This window comes from Schistocerca nitens, chromosome 3, assembly GCF_023898315.1.
Source record: "Schistocerca nitens isolate TAMUIC-IGC-003100 chromosome 3, iqSchNite1.1, whole genome shotgun sequence".
NCBI lineage: Eukaryota > Metazoa > Arthropoda > Insecta > Orthoptera > Acrididae > Schistocerca > Schistocerca nitens.
Window position 1 is genome coordinate 800,264,874 of NC_064616.1, and position 18,350 is coordinate 800,283,223.

At 39.5% G+C, this 18,350-nt stretch overlaps 1 protein-coding gene across 1 annotated transcript in view; it reads right to left on the bottom strand.

Moving 5' to 3' along the window:
• Positions 1-4,013: 4,013 nt before the first annotated feature.
• LOC126248828 (ras-related protein rab7) overlaps positions 4,014-18,350 on the bottom strand; it is a 28,079-nt gene continuing 13,742 nt past the window's right edge. The window contains exons 4-5 of the mRNA XM_049950240.1: positions 8,757-8,982; positions 4,014-5,682 (exon numbers count right to left, since the gene is read on the bottom strand). Of these exons, the coding sequence (XP_049806197.1) occupies positions 8,761-8,982 (222 nt within the window). The 3' untranslated portion in view covers positions 4,014-5,682; positions 8,757-8,760. The remainder of the gene's footprint in view (positions 5,683-8,756; positions 8,983-18,350) is intronic.

Genomic DNA, 18,350 nt, shown 5'->3' on the forward strand with positions numbered 1-18,350 from the left:
TTCCAATCATTTGGAACTTGGGAGCCATCAATACATACAAACAATGTGTGATAGGTAAGTAATGTGCAACTCCCACAAGTCTTTTAGTAACTCCATTTCAGCACTCTGCATGTCAATTTCACTGTTCATCAAATCAGACTTTGGCATAAGTAATCAGCCACTTGCAGCTACTCTACAGACATGTACATACTAATATGTGTAAATCTCATTATGTTACTATGTATCAAATGGTGGGGTAATTCCTCATGCATTACAAAGTGTTACAGACCTGTCTCTTGGGTTGTACACAGGGAATAGCATGCCAAACCGTATGCATCAACCTACTGCCTCAAGGGGAAAGTTGTGTAAGCCTCAGGTTCTTTGTGTGCTGTATTCGTGAGAACGGCATCAAGAAGTTATTAAGCTATTAAATTTCCTGAATGAGCATTACACACATGGGTAGTGTGTGAATGAAACAGTCCACATTACTTCATGCATTTCACTGTTGGTAGTTCACACTCCACTTCATTGATACTGACACTGAATATCATTTTACACATTCAAAGTTTAGATCTGGCAATATTAGATGAAACAACTGCATTTAAGCAATCTATACACAGCTTTACCTGCAGTAAGTACTAAAGCTTTAACACGTGTACTCTCATTTCCCTCTATTACTTCATTACGACAACACTTCTAAAAGTATGATCCATATTTGATATCTTATTGCTGCTTGGTTTACATTACCATCATTATCCACACTTAACACGTGCCAAGAAGGGTTCCAAGTCTTAACAGCCATCTCATTTATCACTAATCAACTGTCATGTTGAACAGGCATGAAGTATGATTATTCAGACATTTTTCCCCAGTACATCATCAAAATCTGCTTGGAGAGGACATTTCAACCGAGGCACACTTTTACCTCATACATAAAGTACTCTATTCTGTGAACAAACTTACACAAATTATTGGAAGGATAGCTGGCTACTCACCATAAAGATGACACAAACAGTAGCAGACAAGCACAAGAAGAAGACATATACATTAGGCCTTCAGTTAAAACATCCACCAGAAAATATGAATACACATTCATTCATGCAAGTGAGGTGTGCTTGCTTGTGTGAATGCACACGTGTATGCATTTCTCTCTTCTAATCAAGGCTTTTGCCAAAAGCTTAATGTGTACCAGTCTTCATTGTGCCCAACCGCAACTGAATGTGTCATTTTTACAGACTATACCAATGTATCCTTTCCGCAACTGACATTCGAACCTGGACTTTGAATTTTTTGATAATAAATTCGGTGGAAACAAGTCTTCAGTGTAACAGCCATCACTTCCAGTTGACTGGGAACTGCAATATTCGTTTGGGAAATGGAGTAATGGACTTCTGCAAGAAGACCCAGAATTTCCAGTTGTATCAACAGTTGACACTGACACAAAATGAATTTATCTTACATGGCCCAACACAATCACATGAAATTGAGGGTGTCGTTCAAGTGGTTCTAGACCATATTTACAAACAATATGGTAATAACCATTCATTCAAATTCCTCTCCCCCCCCCTTCAAAGTTCACCGTTTTAAATCCTGAGGTTTCTGGTTGCAGTTTGTGATATCGGGCCATGAAGTACCTGGTACTTCTGGTAGATGTCACGTTCAGCGATTCATTCTTAAATCTAGTCATTCTTTACAATATGGAACAATGACTGCCAAAGTACCTAAGTTACTGTCAGATTTGTTGCATGTTGTATGTGTGTGCACACTTAGACTGCATGTTGTATACATTCGACACCTGTGAGTAATTATGAGCTCTACCTGATAAGTGGGCGTTATGGACCAGCCCATTTCGATTTTCCTTACGTACATTTATCAAACTGGAAATCTGGGCACAGACCTCTATTTCCTAAAGCACAGTGACAATTTTAAAAAAGAAAAACTCAAAAGTTCCCTCTAAAAATGAATATCTCCAACCTCTTAACTGCAAAATATTTATCAGCTGTTTTGTAGCTAAATGGGTTGTTTCTAAGACTGGCAATTGAAGGATCTGCATTTAGAAGGCCTTTTGTTTAAATTCTATATTTATCAAGTGGAAATTAGAATAAAGAAACACTGAATCATAATGAAAATATATTATAAATAATGTGTCATATGAAACAAAATCTGATACAGGCATATGAAAGGACCTATCATTAGTAATACTCCACAATGAATTTCACTTTTACATCATTTCACATATCAAATTTAAATTAATTTCGTATGACCATTAATTGAAAATAGGTTTATTTTCATTAGAAAGTTATGAGTAAATATTTCTTTGTAATTTCCACTTGACAAGTGGTACATAATTTAAATAAATGCAAAAAAGATTTTAGTGGATTTGGAAGGAGGACTGTTCCATCATCCTTTGACACTAAGCATTCAGCTACAGGCACCTACCAAACAGCTGCTAAGATTCTCTCTTTTGAGGCAACTTTTTCAAATTTTCCTTTTTTTTTAACCATGTGCCTAATTGCTTTAGGAAATTGACATCTGGGTACAGACTTTGAAATCCTATAAACACACAAAAAAAAAATCAGGAAAAGAGCAGTCCTTATGGTCCCTTGTCAGATAAAAGCTCACAGGTGTAAAATCTGTGCAACCTGCTGTCTGACCAGAGGGCAAACATACACAGTGCACAAAAAACCTGAGTTAAATACACTGCAGTCATTTTCACAAGTCTAACAGTCACCAATTTTTATCAAAGAAATGAAAAAATTTCTTACCTTAGCACCTAGTTTATGCTTTTTAACAATAGGCACACAATTCTCATGTCAGGCTTCAAATTAATTTGCATATTCACATAATTAAATTTTTCAAGACATTTCTTTGCCACGAAGAAAATATGCTACAAACAGGGCGTTGTCTTCAGTCAAATTGACTGGTTTAAGCTGTTAAACATCTCCCTCCAAACAAACTATTGTGAATAGTACACTACGAAATTGACACTTTAATCATGAAAACAGATACAAATGCACACCGTCAAAATGTAGTTTGATACTTTATTCAGTATTAATATTAATAAGAAATGCAAATCATAAAATGAAGCATGAAAAGCAATCATGGCAAAACCTGAAAGTACTACTAACTCCTTAAGGGAACTTTAGAACAGATAAGAGCAGTGCATATTTTAGCATCTTCACTTTCTGACATAGTATCACAGGAATTCTAAAATGGAAACAGGTTGCTAAAATTATGTAAGAAAGTTATGAGAATTTTGAAGGTGCTCAATTCATTTTGTTCTTGTGTGCATCACTTGATAGTTCAACACACGTATAATCATCAGTTACGACCTACTCCGTAAATGCTCAATATGCCTCAATTGGCACACTTTCATATGCACTCCCACAATCAAGCAGCATCATCTCATGTGTCAGTTTTCTAGTATGTTATGCCTGCCTACTTATTTAAATGCATTCAGCTTTAATTAGCCAGAGACTTAAGACAAATGTATCTGTGTGCTCTGGCTGGTTACAGTCATCTCCAGTTATGGAATGCAAATAATTACAGTTTCTCGTATAAATGTACCAAGGTAATTTAAAATCCCATGAACACCAGAATAATTGAAATACCTGGCACCATCAACATCTCAAAAAACGAACCACCATATTTTCCTCAGTTGCCTTTAAATAGTTGTTTTAAAACCACCACAATTTGAGGGACTGGAATGTTGCACTCCTTTGTGACATTGACCATCCAACTGCATCTTAAAAGCTCTTGCAAGTAAAATGTCAATTTCTCAGTACATTAGCAAATGACTATCTCAACACAAAGCTCAAGACATTGAGTAGAAAACCTTAACTGCAATATAGGTTCCAGCTCCCATCAAATAGAAAATTTTCCCTTTCAATGTAATTATTACAATGCGAGCTCAGCACTCACTACTACAGCAAATCCACCACTCAGTTTAACAATAAACAACAAAAACACGGAGGAAATTTTCACCATTGCATACTGTAGCTGCTTAAGAAATGAAAGCGCTTTAACAACGCAGCAAGGCTCAAAACATTTATTGCTAATTACAAAAAAATTACATCATCTTATTCTACGAGAAGATATGACTTCTAGACATAAAACATTTCAAAAACTGGTTCTGCAAACAGAGATGTAAACCATCCAGACATGTTAGGCTCCTATAAAATCTTAAAATTAAGCGAACCTGTTACAGATATTTTCAGAAAATTTATCTCCGACTTAATCCAAAACAAATCTCAGGTTTCTCTGTAATACATCCCAGCTTACATACTAGCATCTTTTGTAGGAACTGTAATAAACCTATAAACATGATACTACTAAAAAAGTTGACTTGGGACGAAATGAACTTTATTTCCTAACACATTAAGAATTTGCCACAGCCTATAAAATTACTTGCTCTGTTCTGTACATGTGATGGTAAAAAAACACCATGGCCATACCTGATAACACTGCAGTTTTACTCACTTAGCAGACAGATGGAATCTGGGGTCAGGTTTGACAAACTTTCAAATTTTTTAGATATTAAAGCCAATGACTTTTTACAAAAATAGTTTTATATAATTAATGAATTAATACAGTTGACAAACTCATTTCTAAATCCTATACTCAGAAGTTCACAACATAATTGTCATACTGCAGTAGCTTCACATTTACAACAATTTATCAAACAAGTTTCAAAAATAAAGTCAATAAAAAGGTTACACAATTTTAAATGAATTTCTGAAATTTAAAAAGATTTTCAGTCAATAATTATGAACATTAACATTTGAAGATACAAGAGGTAAATTGTGATGCTTTTGCAGAATTGTGTAAATCTTAAGAATACATAAACTTCACTTAAAACAATCATCACACAATGCCCTGTCTTCCATACAGTTTTTTTTTTTACACGGCTGCCTAAAAATGACAAATCCCTTAAATTTAACAATAAGATACAAAACACACAGCCAACATAATTATATATAATTATATGTGTATATATATATATGAGATTTGGCATTGGTTGATAATACACTTCTAAGCTTTAAATAAGTCAATACCTAACATCTCTGTATTACTGGTGTACAGAAGTGTACCAGTATATCAATAACAAATGTCTAGTCTATAACAGCATAATTCCAATGTCTACAGCAGGAAGTGGTCAGATGTTATGCTTTATAAATAACTTGCTATAGATGTCTTAAAGGGTAATATATGTTTCACAATCTTATGCATCATCATGCAAACTTATGACTTGTTACCTTTCATTCCACAATATAGACCATTTCACAGAAAACTCTTGATAAATTTCAAGAAAGGAAATTTCTACTGTTAAGCTCTGGGATACATTTAACATACACAAGTTGACAGTTTATTTCTCCATACCCATCCTCATCAGAACATAAATATGTATTTAACAATAGAGAATGAATATGAAGGATTTTTTGACAGTTTACTTCCACTGACAGAGACTGTAGAATTTTACACATCGATTTTTAATGTCCGTGCAAGAACAGACCTGATTAAATAGAGTGATCTACACATACACTGCCTACAAGAGGCAATTTAACATGAATGGAAACAACAGATACAACAAATTCTGAAAGTTACATCAGTAACAATTATTTGTGTCACATACATTAATACAAGACTCTGCCCTTCATCCACTGCCTCTCATCTTTTGAAATTACGGATGGTCTGCGATTGCTCCTGCCAAAGAAGAACACATTTATGAAATTTCCACTGTAAATATGTATCTGTTTTCACATATGCATACATATACATTGGACCCAATAACTTGACTGTAAGAGATGCTTGATATGAAATATAGCAAACAGGAAAGAATGAAAGAGGGCCCATTGACAAATTCCACTAATTCATGTCATTAGTGTACTTACTGGGCAACCATAATTCATTGCAATTTTTCACACACTAAAAACTTCCACTTTTTCCCAGGCAGACACAAGCTCCAATCAATATGAAATAGCACAGTAGCTGGGTAACACATATATATTAGTCTTTCATAGGTGTGTCTACAGCTGTTCGATAATTGAAAAAAGCTGTACAGCTGATGGCAGAAATGTTTTTTCTATTTTTATGAATGTTACATTGCAATATTGTGTAGTATCATTTCATCCCTACGAGACATGTGTAGTTGCACTATAAAGTGCAAGAAACTGGTGGAAACAGTGGATTAGCTCAAGCTTAGCAACACATTACAACAATTTCACAACGATTTTCTTACTCCCCACATTTAGCATGTTTCCCTGCTAGCTCTGGCAAAATGTTGATTTGTGAAAATTAACATGTAAATATGATAATGGGAAACCCTGCAACCAGTTGTTCTGATATACATAGCTGACAGCTATCCTCACAACCCATCCCTCTTTACCATAATCCTTCCAGCCTTTAGCCCCCCTGCCCCACATCAGCCTCCTCCCTGCCCCAGAAATAACTTCATCCTGCATCCACACCCTCTTCTCCAGTCTCCACTTCTTTGTTTTGTAACCCCCTCCCAGCCCCACTCCACTTCATCTCCATCATTTGTGCATGCCTGCATCAAGTGATTCATCTAATGTGTCTAAGATAAGCAGGTGTTGGGGTGCTGTACTCTTTCCTAGAATTTTCGAGAACTGTTGGAAATAGAAGTTACTCTATTTGGAAATAAAGCACAATGTACTCCCAACTATTTCAGGTAATGTGGGGAGAAGATGCACGAGTAACCAAGGAACATGAATAATCTAGGTATTTTCCAAATGTATTTAAGACAATGTCTACTGGGCAGGTAGTAGTGGCAGTGTCACCAGCCAAGATCTGCAAGCCCTCAGGTGCAGCTTGGGACAATCTTCTCCCACTGCCTGTATAGCTAAGTGTCTGCTGCTGCCCTTAGCAGCCAACAAATCACACTGCCAGTCCCCATGTGTGTGCAACATATATGGTTTTTATGCATGAATAATCCACAAACCAGATAATCAGCACACGAATAAACTGCAGTACACTGTTTTTTATTTAATTTTACACTACGCAAGAAATATTATTACTTTAATACATCATTATTTATGCACAACTAATTTCAATGTAAAAATCTGCAATCTATTAGCAGCACTCACATTACACAGTCACATCACAAACTATGTAACCTATTACATCACTGACTTACCAGCCATGTTATAGAGGGAGATTAGTGGAAAACTATATGCTGAAACACCGCTCTTTATATTCTCCTTGTGTGAAGATTAGCACCAGTGTAGTACAAAAAAGCACAATGATGCACACACCCAGAATACGCAGAAGCCTCTCACAACTAATTTTGCTTTGGCAAGGCATAAATAGCAGAGTGGTACGAAGATGATGTGCAGCTTGCAGGAGACTCCATATCATTGTTACTCCTCTCTTCGGTTCAAATGGCTCTGAGCACTATGGGACTTAACATCTGAGGTCATCAGTCCCCTAGAACTTAGAACTAGTTAAACCTAACTAACCTAAGGACATCACACACATCCATGCCCGAGGCAGGATTCGAACCTGCGACCGTAGCATCCTCTCTCTTCGGCTTTAAAAGTCTATTGTTTGGCAAGGCAGTAGCATTAATATAACTTAGTTTCAACTGTTTCCACACTGTCTTAATATCCCCTTTTCTTTATGACCAACAGCAAATACTCTAGTACATAGTCTGTAATAACCACATCCATTGTTACTATTATCACACAATTTCAACATATGTATTCCTGTTGCAGGTTGACATTAATAAAATAATGAAACCACACATGGAAACAACATACATTGCCCCTGTGGCACTGCCAAATAACTAAGTGAAAAGTTGAGGCAGAACCAGCAGTCATACCTCCCCATAACTTAAGCACTTGCTCCAAGGTCAAATGAGAGAGGCACAGACATGAGAGGATGTTTACAACATGTCATCAAATATGTATGTCTAAAATATGAAGTCCTCAACTTTCTTAGAAATCACAAACCCTGGCCAGCCCTAAAAATAAAAAATTAAAAACCATGATTGCCTGCACTAATCTCAGGAATTAGGTATGCATACATTGCCTAAATCCACCACCACTCCATTGCCTCTCCACCACACAAACAGACTGAACAATGAAATGTAAATATGGGTCCTCACTAAGATTTTTACTGAACACTGGTGTAGAAAAAGCTGACAGAATGGAATGGTATGTTTAAAAAATTTGGACTGAATGTAAACACCAAGACTTCACAAATAATCATTCACATGGAAGGAACAAGCTGAAACACTTACTTGGAAGGGACAACATTATAATCAGTTTCCCTGTTTGAACTATCTCTGAAGACCAACTTCAGCCAATTACACCATTAATAGGAAATACTCAACAGGGCACAGAGGGGATTTTTATAACAGTCAGAAACTCTGAGACCACAAAGTATCACAAAATCAATACTTACCATGTCCAACACATACTTTGTGCCAATTCTCACTCATTGCTTAAAGATGTATATCCCACTGAAGATCTACTAAAGCAGAATTCAAGTGGCACATGAGGTTCTTAAGAACTATTACAAAGGCAAAAGCCCACACAAAAGACCCACAATCTGCTGGACAGGCACAGTGAAATTAGACAGGAAGGAGTGAGGATTCTAGTGGGAAGGCATTAAGGAACAAGTGATCTACGAGGTCACTTACACCATACCCAGGAAACAAGCTAGGTAATAATAATGAAACAGGTTTCATACCCGCAATGAGAGAGAGAGAGAGAGAGAGAGAGAGAGAGAGAGAGAGAGAATATGAAATTACTATTTACCATCTTAACATGCACAGGCATCAGGGCGTGCTCCTTTTTGTTCTCCGGTAAGCTTTATCTGATCAGGGAATTCACTATAGAGCTCAACTTCACTCTCCTGTGCCAATGCATTCTTTGCGATGGTCTGGAATGCCTGCTCCACATTGATGGCTTCTTTAGCCGACGTTTCAAAGTATGGGATATTGTTCTTACTCTGACACCACTGGCTGGCACGTTTCACTGAAACCTATGGAAAGAAAATTTTTTGAGTCTGACAAAAAACTTTACATATGACAATGGAATAAAGTAACAGCTGAAACTGCTCGATTACCAACGTAAAACTACTATAAAATAACTGTAATAAAAGTAAATTATTAATTCTTACTTGTCTACAAAAGCCAAGACCACTAGTTGTCAGCCCTAGGCCATCAAGAGTCGCTTTTGTTTATAAATTAAAGCTGAGTGAAAATTTAAAGTTGTTTCACTAATTTTAAAATGATTTACATTTTTAGAAGCACCTCCTGTTCCCATAAAACTTCCAGATCACATCAATTAAACACTGTATGCTTAGTGATATTTTACACAAGAAAATCCCACAAATACCAGTCTCCAGCAGATGGAACAGCATTGGCACTGTTTGGAAAACACATTACTTCATGTTAACAGTTAACATCGCCAGGAGTATTCTTTTCATTAATCACTGTAATTCCAATTGCAAATGTTCTACAGCTATTATCTAGTTCCAATTCCATTTGCATCCAGTCCACAGACACATGCATTCATGAACACAATCCATCAGCTTTAGTTGACATATCCAACTGCACTTGCTGTATCATTTATTACACTGGCACATATCCTATTCACATTAACATTCTCTTACCTGGTAACCATTTAACCTCTTTCACAATTTCAGTACGCAATGTATATTCTTTGGCTAGAAGTTTGCTCATTAAGCCATATGGCTCTTACTAGATTGTTTTCATATCTTTTCCAGCTCAAAAACAATTTTTTTTGTAGATCTTTACTCTTCAAGTATGTTTGTTGGTTGGTTGGTTGGTTTGTTTGAAAGGAGGGGAAGGGGGGGGGGGCAAGAGAGAGACCAAACTGTGAGGTCATTGGTCCCTTCTTCCCATTAAAACAATTACCCAAAGAAAAGAAGAAAACAGGAGACGTACGGCAGAATAACAGGAGAAAGGAAAAACCGGAAGAATGACGAAAGGACAACAAACACTGCACTGAACCAAACAGGACAAGAAAACCAGAGATGCAATAAACAGGGAGAGGAGATTAAAACCAAGAAAGCAAATGACCATTGTTGGCTGACAATGAGAATAAAAAAGGGGAAGCCAACCACACCAACACATTAAAACCTCCACCCTAAAAGCCCTAGGGTGGACGACACAGACAAAGTTCATGCACTGAAACTCAGATCAAATGATAAAACCCACCCTCACGAATAAAACTTAGTATTGAAGCTGCTGTTGGAGACATTGTCACCGAACACCAAAGGTAGGTTGCTACGGAAGTTAAAAGTTCGTCACAGCGCAGGTAAAAGTGGCCAGTCCAGCAAGAGGTGGACGACTGTCATTTGGGAGCCACAACGACACTGAGGTGGGTCCTCATGATGGAGGAGGTAACCGTGTCTGAGCCACATATTGCCAATGCAGAGTTAGAGGACAACTGATTCCCTGCAAGAAGTCCGCAGGGAAGACTTCCACACATACGCAGTCTCCTTAATGACACACAGTTCGTTGTGCATATCGTTATACCACTCCAGCTCCCAAAACCAAAAATCCTTGCGGCGTAAGAAAGAACACAGGTCTGTTTCAGAGATGCCCATCTCCAGAATCGGTTTCTGAGTAGCCTGTTTGGCCAGCCTGTCAGCAAGTTCGTTGCCTGGGATTCCGACATGTCCTTTGGTCCACACAAACACCACTGAACGACTGGACTGTTCCAGGGCAGAGATGGAATCCTGGATGTTCACTACCAAAGGATGGCGATGGTAGCACTGGTCGAGAGCTTGTAATCTGCTCAGGGAGTCTTAACAGAGAAGAAATGACTCACCAGAACAGGAACGGATGTACTGAAGTGCATGAGATACGGTCACAAGCTCTGCAGTGGATACACTGCAGCCAGCGAGCAAGGAATGCTGTTCAATATGGCCTCTGTGGACATGTGCGAAGCCCACATTACCATCAGCCATCAAATTGTCGGTGTAAACAACTTTAGAGCCCTTGAACATGTCAACAATTGAGAGGAAGTGACATCAGAGCGGCGGGGTTAACAGAGTCCTTAGGACCATGCAAAAGGTCCAGACGAAGCTTCAGCCGACGTGTACACCATGGAGGTGTAGTGAATGCACCTCAAGTGGAGGTGGTAAAGGGAACAACTCCAGTTTGGAGAGAAGGGATCGCACATGAGCCGCAATCTTGAGACCTGACCTGGGCCACCAATGCAGGAGATCAACTGCAGCAGGGGGGGAAAGGAGACAGTAATTAAGATGCTTAGGAGAACTATGAATGTGTGTAATTTAACTGGTGAGCAGTTGTGCACATCGGATCCACAATGGAGGGACTCCAGACTCCACCAGGATACTGGTCACCAAACTCACTCTAAAAGCTCCTGTCACTAGTCGAACGCCACAGAGGTGCACTGGGTTGAGGAAATTAAACATTGAGGGTGCCGCCGAACCGTAAATCAGACTCTTACAGTCAAGATAGGATTGAACAAGGGCTTTGTAGAGATGCAGCAGCTTAGAGCTATCTGCACCACAGTTGGAGTTACTCAGGCAGCGGAGAGCATTGAGGTGCTGCCAGCACTCCCACTTATACTGACAAAGGTGAGGTAGCAAAGTCAATTGGACATTGAAAACCAGTCAAGAATCGGTATGTCTCCACTACAATGAGTGGATCGTTGTTAAGATAAAGTTCAGGTTCCGGATATACGGTATGACGCTGACAGAAGTGCAAGACTCTTGTGGCTGAAAACTGGAAGCCATGGGCTACAGCCCATGACTATGCCTTCTGAATGGCTCCATGTAGGCACCTAACAGCAACTTCAGTACTGGAGGAGCAATATGAAATGCTTAACTCATCCGCATACAAAGGTGAGACTGACTGCCCTACGGCTGCTGCTAGGCCATTGATGCCACTAAAAATAGATAGACTCAATACGGAACCCTGTGGAATGCCATTCTCCTGAATACAGAGTGAACTATGGGAGGTACCAACTCTGACACGGGAAGTACGGAGCAACAGGAAGTTTTGGATAAAAATCGGGAGCAGGCCCCCAGAGACCCAAATCAATGTAACAAGGGTATGATGTTACCAGGTCATATCATACTTAAGTCAAAAAAGACAGCAACCAGGTGCTGACGTCTGGAAAAAGGCTGTTCGGATGGCAGACTCTGGACACTAGATGGCGACCCTGGCAGAAGCCGCCCTGACATGGAGCTAGTAGGCCACATGACTCCAGGACCCAAACCAACTGCCGACACACCATCCGTTTCAGCAACTTACAGAGAACGTTGGTGACTGATGGGCCGATATCCACGTCACGTGGATTTTTACCGTGTTTTAGCACCGGAATGATGGTGCTCTCCGGCCATTTTGATGGAAAGACGCTATCGCACCAGATCCAGCTAAAGATAACTAGGAGAGGTCACGTGTAGTCAGACGACAGATGTTTAATCATATGACTGTGGATCCCATTTGGCCCAGGAGCTGTGTCAGGGCAATGTGCAAGGGCAATGTGCAAGGGCACTGAGGAGCTCCCACTCTGCAAATGGGTCATTGTATGGTTCACTGCGGCATGTAGTGAAGAAGAGGACTTTCCATCTGCCATTTGAGGGTGCAAAAGGCTGCGGGGAAGTTCTCCAACACAGAGGCTCAAGCATAGTGCTCGGCTAAGTGCTTGGCAATCGCATTTGTGTTGGTAGATGTTAATGCCAAGGACACCTGTTGGGGTCTGGTACCCTTAAAGATGTCCGATCATCGTCCAGACTTTTGAAGGTAAACTATGGCACCCCAATGGTCGATACGTACCTCTCCCAATACTCCTGTTTCCGTCATTATATAAGCAGGAGAATACAGGTACGGAGCCACTTAAAGGCTATTAGGAGCTGTAGGGAAGGGTGCCACTTATGTCACTGGAGAGCTCGCCAACACTCTTTAATTGCCTTAGTGACTTCTGGCAACCACCAATGTACTGTCTGGCTGGGGGCACCCTAGAGAACGAGGGATCATGTTTTCCACCACAGAAATCATCGTTTTAGTGACCTGCTCAATCACAACATCAATGGCACCACATGGGGGACATTCAATGGTGACAGCAGAGGTGAAGGCTACACAGTCTGCCTTGTTTAAAGCCCATCTGGGTAGGTGTCTGTGGGCGTGATGTTAGGAGAGTGACAGGAAGATGGGGAAGTGGTCACTACCACACAGGTCGCCATGTGCTCTAGTGGATAGATGGGGGGAAGGCCTGGGCTGCAAATTCATAAATCAATGGCTGAGTAAGTACCATGAGCCAAACTGAAATGTGTGGCGGCCCCAGTATTTAAGAGGCAGAGGTCGATTTGGGACAGTAAATTTTCAACAATTCTGCCACAGCCAGTAAGCATGGTACTACCCACAAGGTGTTATGGGGGTTAAAATCTCCCAAAAGTAGAAAGGTTTAGCGAGTTAATGAATCAGTGCAGCCAATATGTTGAGGGGTGCCACACCATCTGGAGGGAGTGAAACGCTGCAGACAGTTATTTCCTGTGTCGTCTGTATCCTGACATCCACAGCTCCAAGAGGAGTTTGAAGGGGACACAGTTCAGGATATACATGCAAACTCCATTTCACACCATTATATTTGCTACGGTTACTGTAATATCACTTGTAGCTGTGAAGGGCAGGGGTCCACATTGCCAGGAACCAGGTGTCCTGGACAGCAACGCAAATAGCAGGTGTAAAGCTTACAAGTTCCCGTAGCTCAACCAGGGGCTACAACCAACAGGGTACATGACGGCCCCAGCACAATGGACTGACTACCATGGTGGGCATGAGGTGCAAGGAATTCCATGGTCCTCATCAGTGCAGAAAATGACACTGCGTAGTAGGTGGAGGAAAACGCACCCAGGAAGGTGTACTTGCTCACGAGATGGAGAATGAGCTGGACTGCAATCCCACAAGAATGTAGGCAACAGATCTCAATGCACGATGGACATGATGCACCATGTAAGGCACCCTTTCCCAATTGGCTTGCTCTTCAGGAATATTTTGAAAAATGGAACTCAAACCTTACAGGGGATCATCACAAAGGACAAAAGGTGTGACTCCTTTTAGTCGCCTCTTATGACATGCAGGAATACCTCAGGCCTATACTAATCCCCGGGCCCGCAGGGGGGACGTATGAGGGCTATCGAGAATGTAACATCTGAAATACAGCAACAGTTAAAGCAAATTTATTGTAAAACCATAAATTTATATGTAGATATTACTTCTCTCGAAAGTCAGTTCTGAATTAAGCTTTCATCTCTTATTGAATAATTACCTTTGCATGAAATTCAGACAGCCCATGACAAGTATCTTTATGGTTTTCTTTGAAGTATTGGAAACCAAGTCATTCTTGAGCACGGTGTTGAAATCACTTCCAATGTGATCTACTTTAAATAATGCAACAACTTTTGTATTCGTTGGCAGAGTGTGGCTAAAAACTAAACATGCAATACCAGTAGTCAAAAACCTTTTTGAATTTCTTTTCTCAGTATTTAATTGACTGAAAAGCAGTTTTGGAACCACGAGCACTAAACCTGCTTGGTCACAATATGGCAGGAACAGGCCAGGAAACCTGCAGAAAGTTCTCATAATTAACCCTTTGACTGCTATGGACAAGTTAACTCTTCAAGCTCCACTGATCAAGTGCTGAGGATGTATGTAAATGCAGTCTTTGGGTTTTCCTTGAGCACTACTGACATTTCCAAGGGTATGTCTGTTCTGTCACTACAACTACAAGAAACTTAAAAAATATATAGTTCTGCAAAAGCAGCAAAGAATTAGACTGCAAGTGACATCGTAATGAAGAACGAAACCAATGATGTGCTAGCAGATGGCATTTCCTAATAAGGCAAAAAGCAAATTACGAAAGTAACGACTAACAATTTCTTAACCAACTTTTTCAGTTCAGAAAACAAACTACAAACATCTCTATCTGCAAACTGACTGTGGAGAAGGAAAGATAGGATATGAAAGGAGGGGATCTGCTGTCAACTGCATTGAGACATTACATGAAACTAGCAATGAGTGAAGGTGTGAACCGGACCACAATTCGAACCCAGGATCTCCTCCTTACTAGACAGGTGCATTAAGCACTGCACCATCCGGGACACAGCATTACCACAACTGCATGGACTACCTCAGCACACTTCACAGCTGATTCACATAGCCATCAAGTGCCACCAATCTGCAGTCCCTGTCCATATCTTACATGTTTGCTCTCCGAGATTCCCACAGGAGGTCAGACGTATTCATACATCTGCACTGAACAAGGTGAATGCATTGTCCAGCTTGCCCAATCAAATTATACGAATATGTGGTATCTGTTCTTTTCAACATGTCCCACACCATACAGTCATACTATATACTATATAATAAATATCTTTAATTACAGCCAACTGATTCTTTACTTCAATAAAGTAAAACAATCAGTGAGAAAAACATGCTTTTTCTTTTAGTTTTAATGACAAAACAGATACTCCCAGGAATCTTAAATCAACTATGGACAATATGGCCACACAAATGAAGCTATTTAAGTGTTTCCATGTCCTGTTCCATCAACCATCTCACTTCTGCTGACAAGCTACTTTTCTTATCTCTGAACAAAAATGTTTCGAGTATTTATCAGGTGACATACATGCCTCTGAGTGCTATCATTTGCAAAAAAAAAAAATTGTTTTGATATGTTTAACTGTTTATGAAACAATATGACCACGATTTCCGATGCACAGGGATGGAACTGAGTATGCCACACCTGACTGCTGGGTATGAAAACCAATAACTTGACCTTCCACTTAAGGAAACACCATAACTAATCATTTTTGGCCTGTATGTAGTATGAATTTCATTATGAATGTCAACAGCTTTCAGATACTTGCCCCTACAAACTATTAAAGAAAGTATTTAACATTGGGCCGTACTTTCACTTTTAATAATCATTTAGAACAGCTAGTGCAGGTAAGTGAGAAGCAATCCTATCACAGCTTTAAGCACATCAGTGACTTTCTAATTCCATCCCCCCCCCCTTCCCCCACCCATCTCCCAAACCAAACACTTCCTGCATTAAACCATGTCACTTCCTGAACAACCCTAAATATGCAATGAGAACATTACTGACTAGCAATGTTAATCACAAAAACAGTCCAATGAAAATGGTGGAATGTGATTCATTACACAGTAATTATTCCTAGTGTTACATCAGAATCAGTATGCCCAACATAAATTGCTATTTAGAGACTGGAGCAGCCACAATGTTCTTTCACCCAGGATCTATACTTGGACCAGTTTTGTTCATTCTTTACATGAATTTAACATCTGAGCACTCTTTGCAAATGACATCTGTATCCTGCTGTGCAGCAGGAATGACCATGCACTCCAAGAGGTTGTAACTGAAGGTACAGGTTAGTTGATGGATTTGACAGAACCTGACGAACAACACAAAGGAAATCAGCTTCCTGAACTTTCATCGAAAAACCAAAAAAATTTTATACCCGATATGAAAATGTGTGTCTGAAATATATCCCCCCTCACCACGCAACACAAAATTTTTAGGCCTGTAGATCCAGGGCTTAAAAATGGCTTACACACAGCAGTAACACAAAGTAAACTGAATAAAACTTTCTACATGTTCCGCATCCTTTCAGACTGCAAAATCCCAGGGTGTTTTCACAGTCTCAGTGTAGTCCAGTGCAGAATCCCCACAGACCCTCTCCTCACTCAGAACAGAGTGATGAATGCTGGAGAAACAACTGGATTGCAGATGTCTCTTCCAAAAATCTGCCATTTTACCTCTTGGCAGTCTACATGTTTAAACTGGGTAATTCTGTAAAATTTAACAACATTGTGAAATTGAAAAGTTTGTGTCAATGATCATGCTTCAAGGACGGAAATTAAACTGTTTAAAGAATGTGTACCTGTATCTAAAAATTCACTATTTAACTAAAGCACTCAATTACACAACAGTGTCATCAGCAACAAAAATACGATGCCTCTGCCTTTTATAGAAACTGGAAATCCTTAATGTTAAACTAATATTCCTGAAGTAAGTTTTAATATGTACCTATGATAATCCAATAGTTTTTGTGTATGCACGTGTGGGCTGAGGAACCAAAAACCAACACTTATTAACAATACCCACAGAAAATCTGTAATTTCTGAGCACATCACCTCATAAGCAGCCACATCACACTATGACACTATGTTGTGTGAGGGACAACCACAGCCATAAGAAGACATCTTTAACAATAATCACTTAGCTGCTCTTAAATAATGTAACTACTGGTTTGTAACTTAGAAATAACATCATGTGAGGTATGTTATATCTCAAGTTTAATAATATATCTAACCTGAGGATGTTTCTTCTGAACTACAAAACCAGTCTTTAAATCATTTACAAGAGCAGCCAAGCAGTTACTATGCAAGATATGTATGACTTGTCCAATCTATCAGTGTGGGTTTCATGCACCATCATGTGCATATCTTCCACACGAATTATTTGAAAGACAAAACTGAAAACAATTTACTCCAAAACACAAATTATTTAAGGTAATATACAATGAAAATAATGAGTACAAGGGCAAACTGTACGTAACAGCAACAATGCAGATAAGAAGCAATGAAGAAAATAGTTCAGTGAAGTGCTGACAGTACAATAACAGCATTCACAGGTCTGCCTATAAGAACACACCAAGGAAAAACCACACTTATTCAGGAAAAACAGTAAGAACTTAAATCTGGATGACTATTGGGAATAAAATACCACTCCTCACGAACGAAGTCCAGAGCCTTAATAAAATCTTGCTCCTGTGGTTAATTATGTAGATGTGTGAGGACACGTATGCACAACAGAAGAATACATGTAAAGACATGTCTTAAAAAGACATTGGCTGTATTGTACAGAGGAAACTGGTGGGTGCAGGTAGGACATACAAAAGGAGGAAAGTAAAGAAAAGAAAAATTAGTGATCTAAAATCTAAATTAAGTACACTCTAAGCTTGAAGCTGCTGAAAGTTAAGGAGATGGGACAGGTGTGGTTTGTTTTAAGGGGTGGGTAGATGCATGGGGGCAGATTTCACACGTGTCTGAAGTAATCTCTCTTATGGAGCCAGGGATTGCAGCCAGGGACAATGTGGAGATTAACCAGTGCATTTGTGAATTAAAATTACACCTGTGTCAAAGTTATTGCTCAATTCAGGACAATAAATGCTATCAAATGCACTACTAAGGGTATTTGTGGATAGAAATGGTTTAACAAAGGTCATAGGAATATGAAATGGTTGGGCAGAGGGGGAGGGATTTATACATGAAAAAGGTGGAGATTTTACTTGCTATCAGTTTGTGTGTCAACATGTTTGGCTTC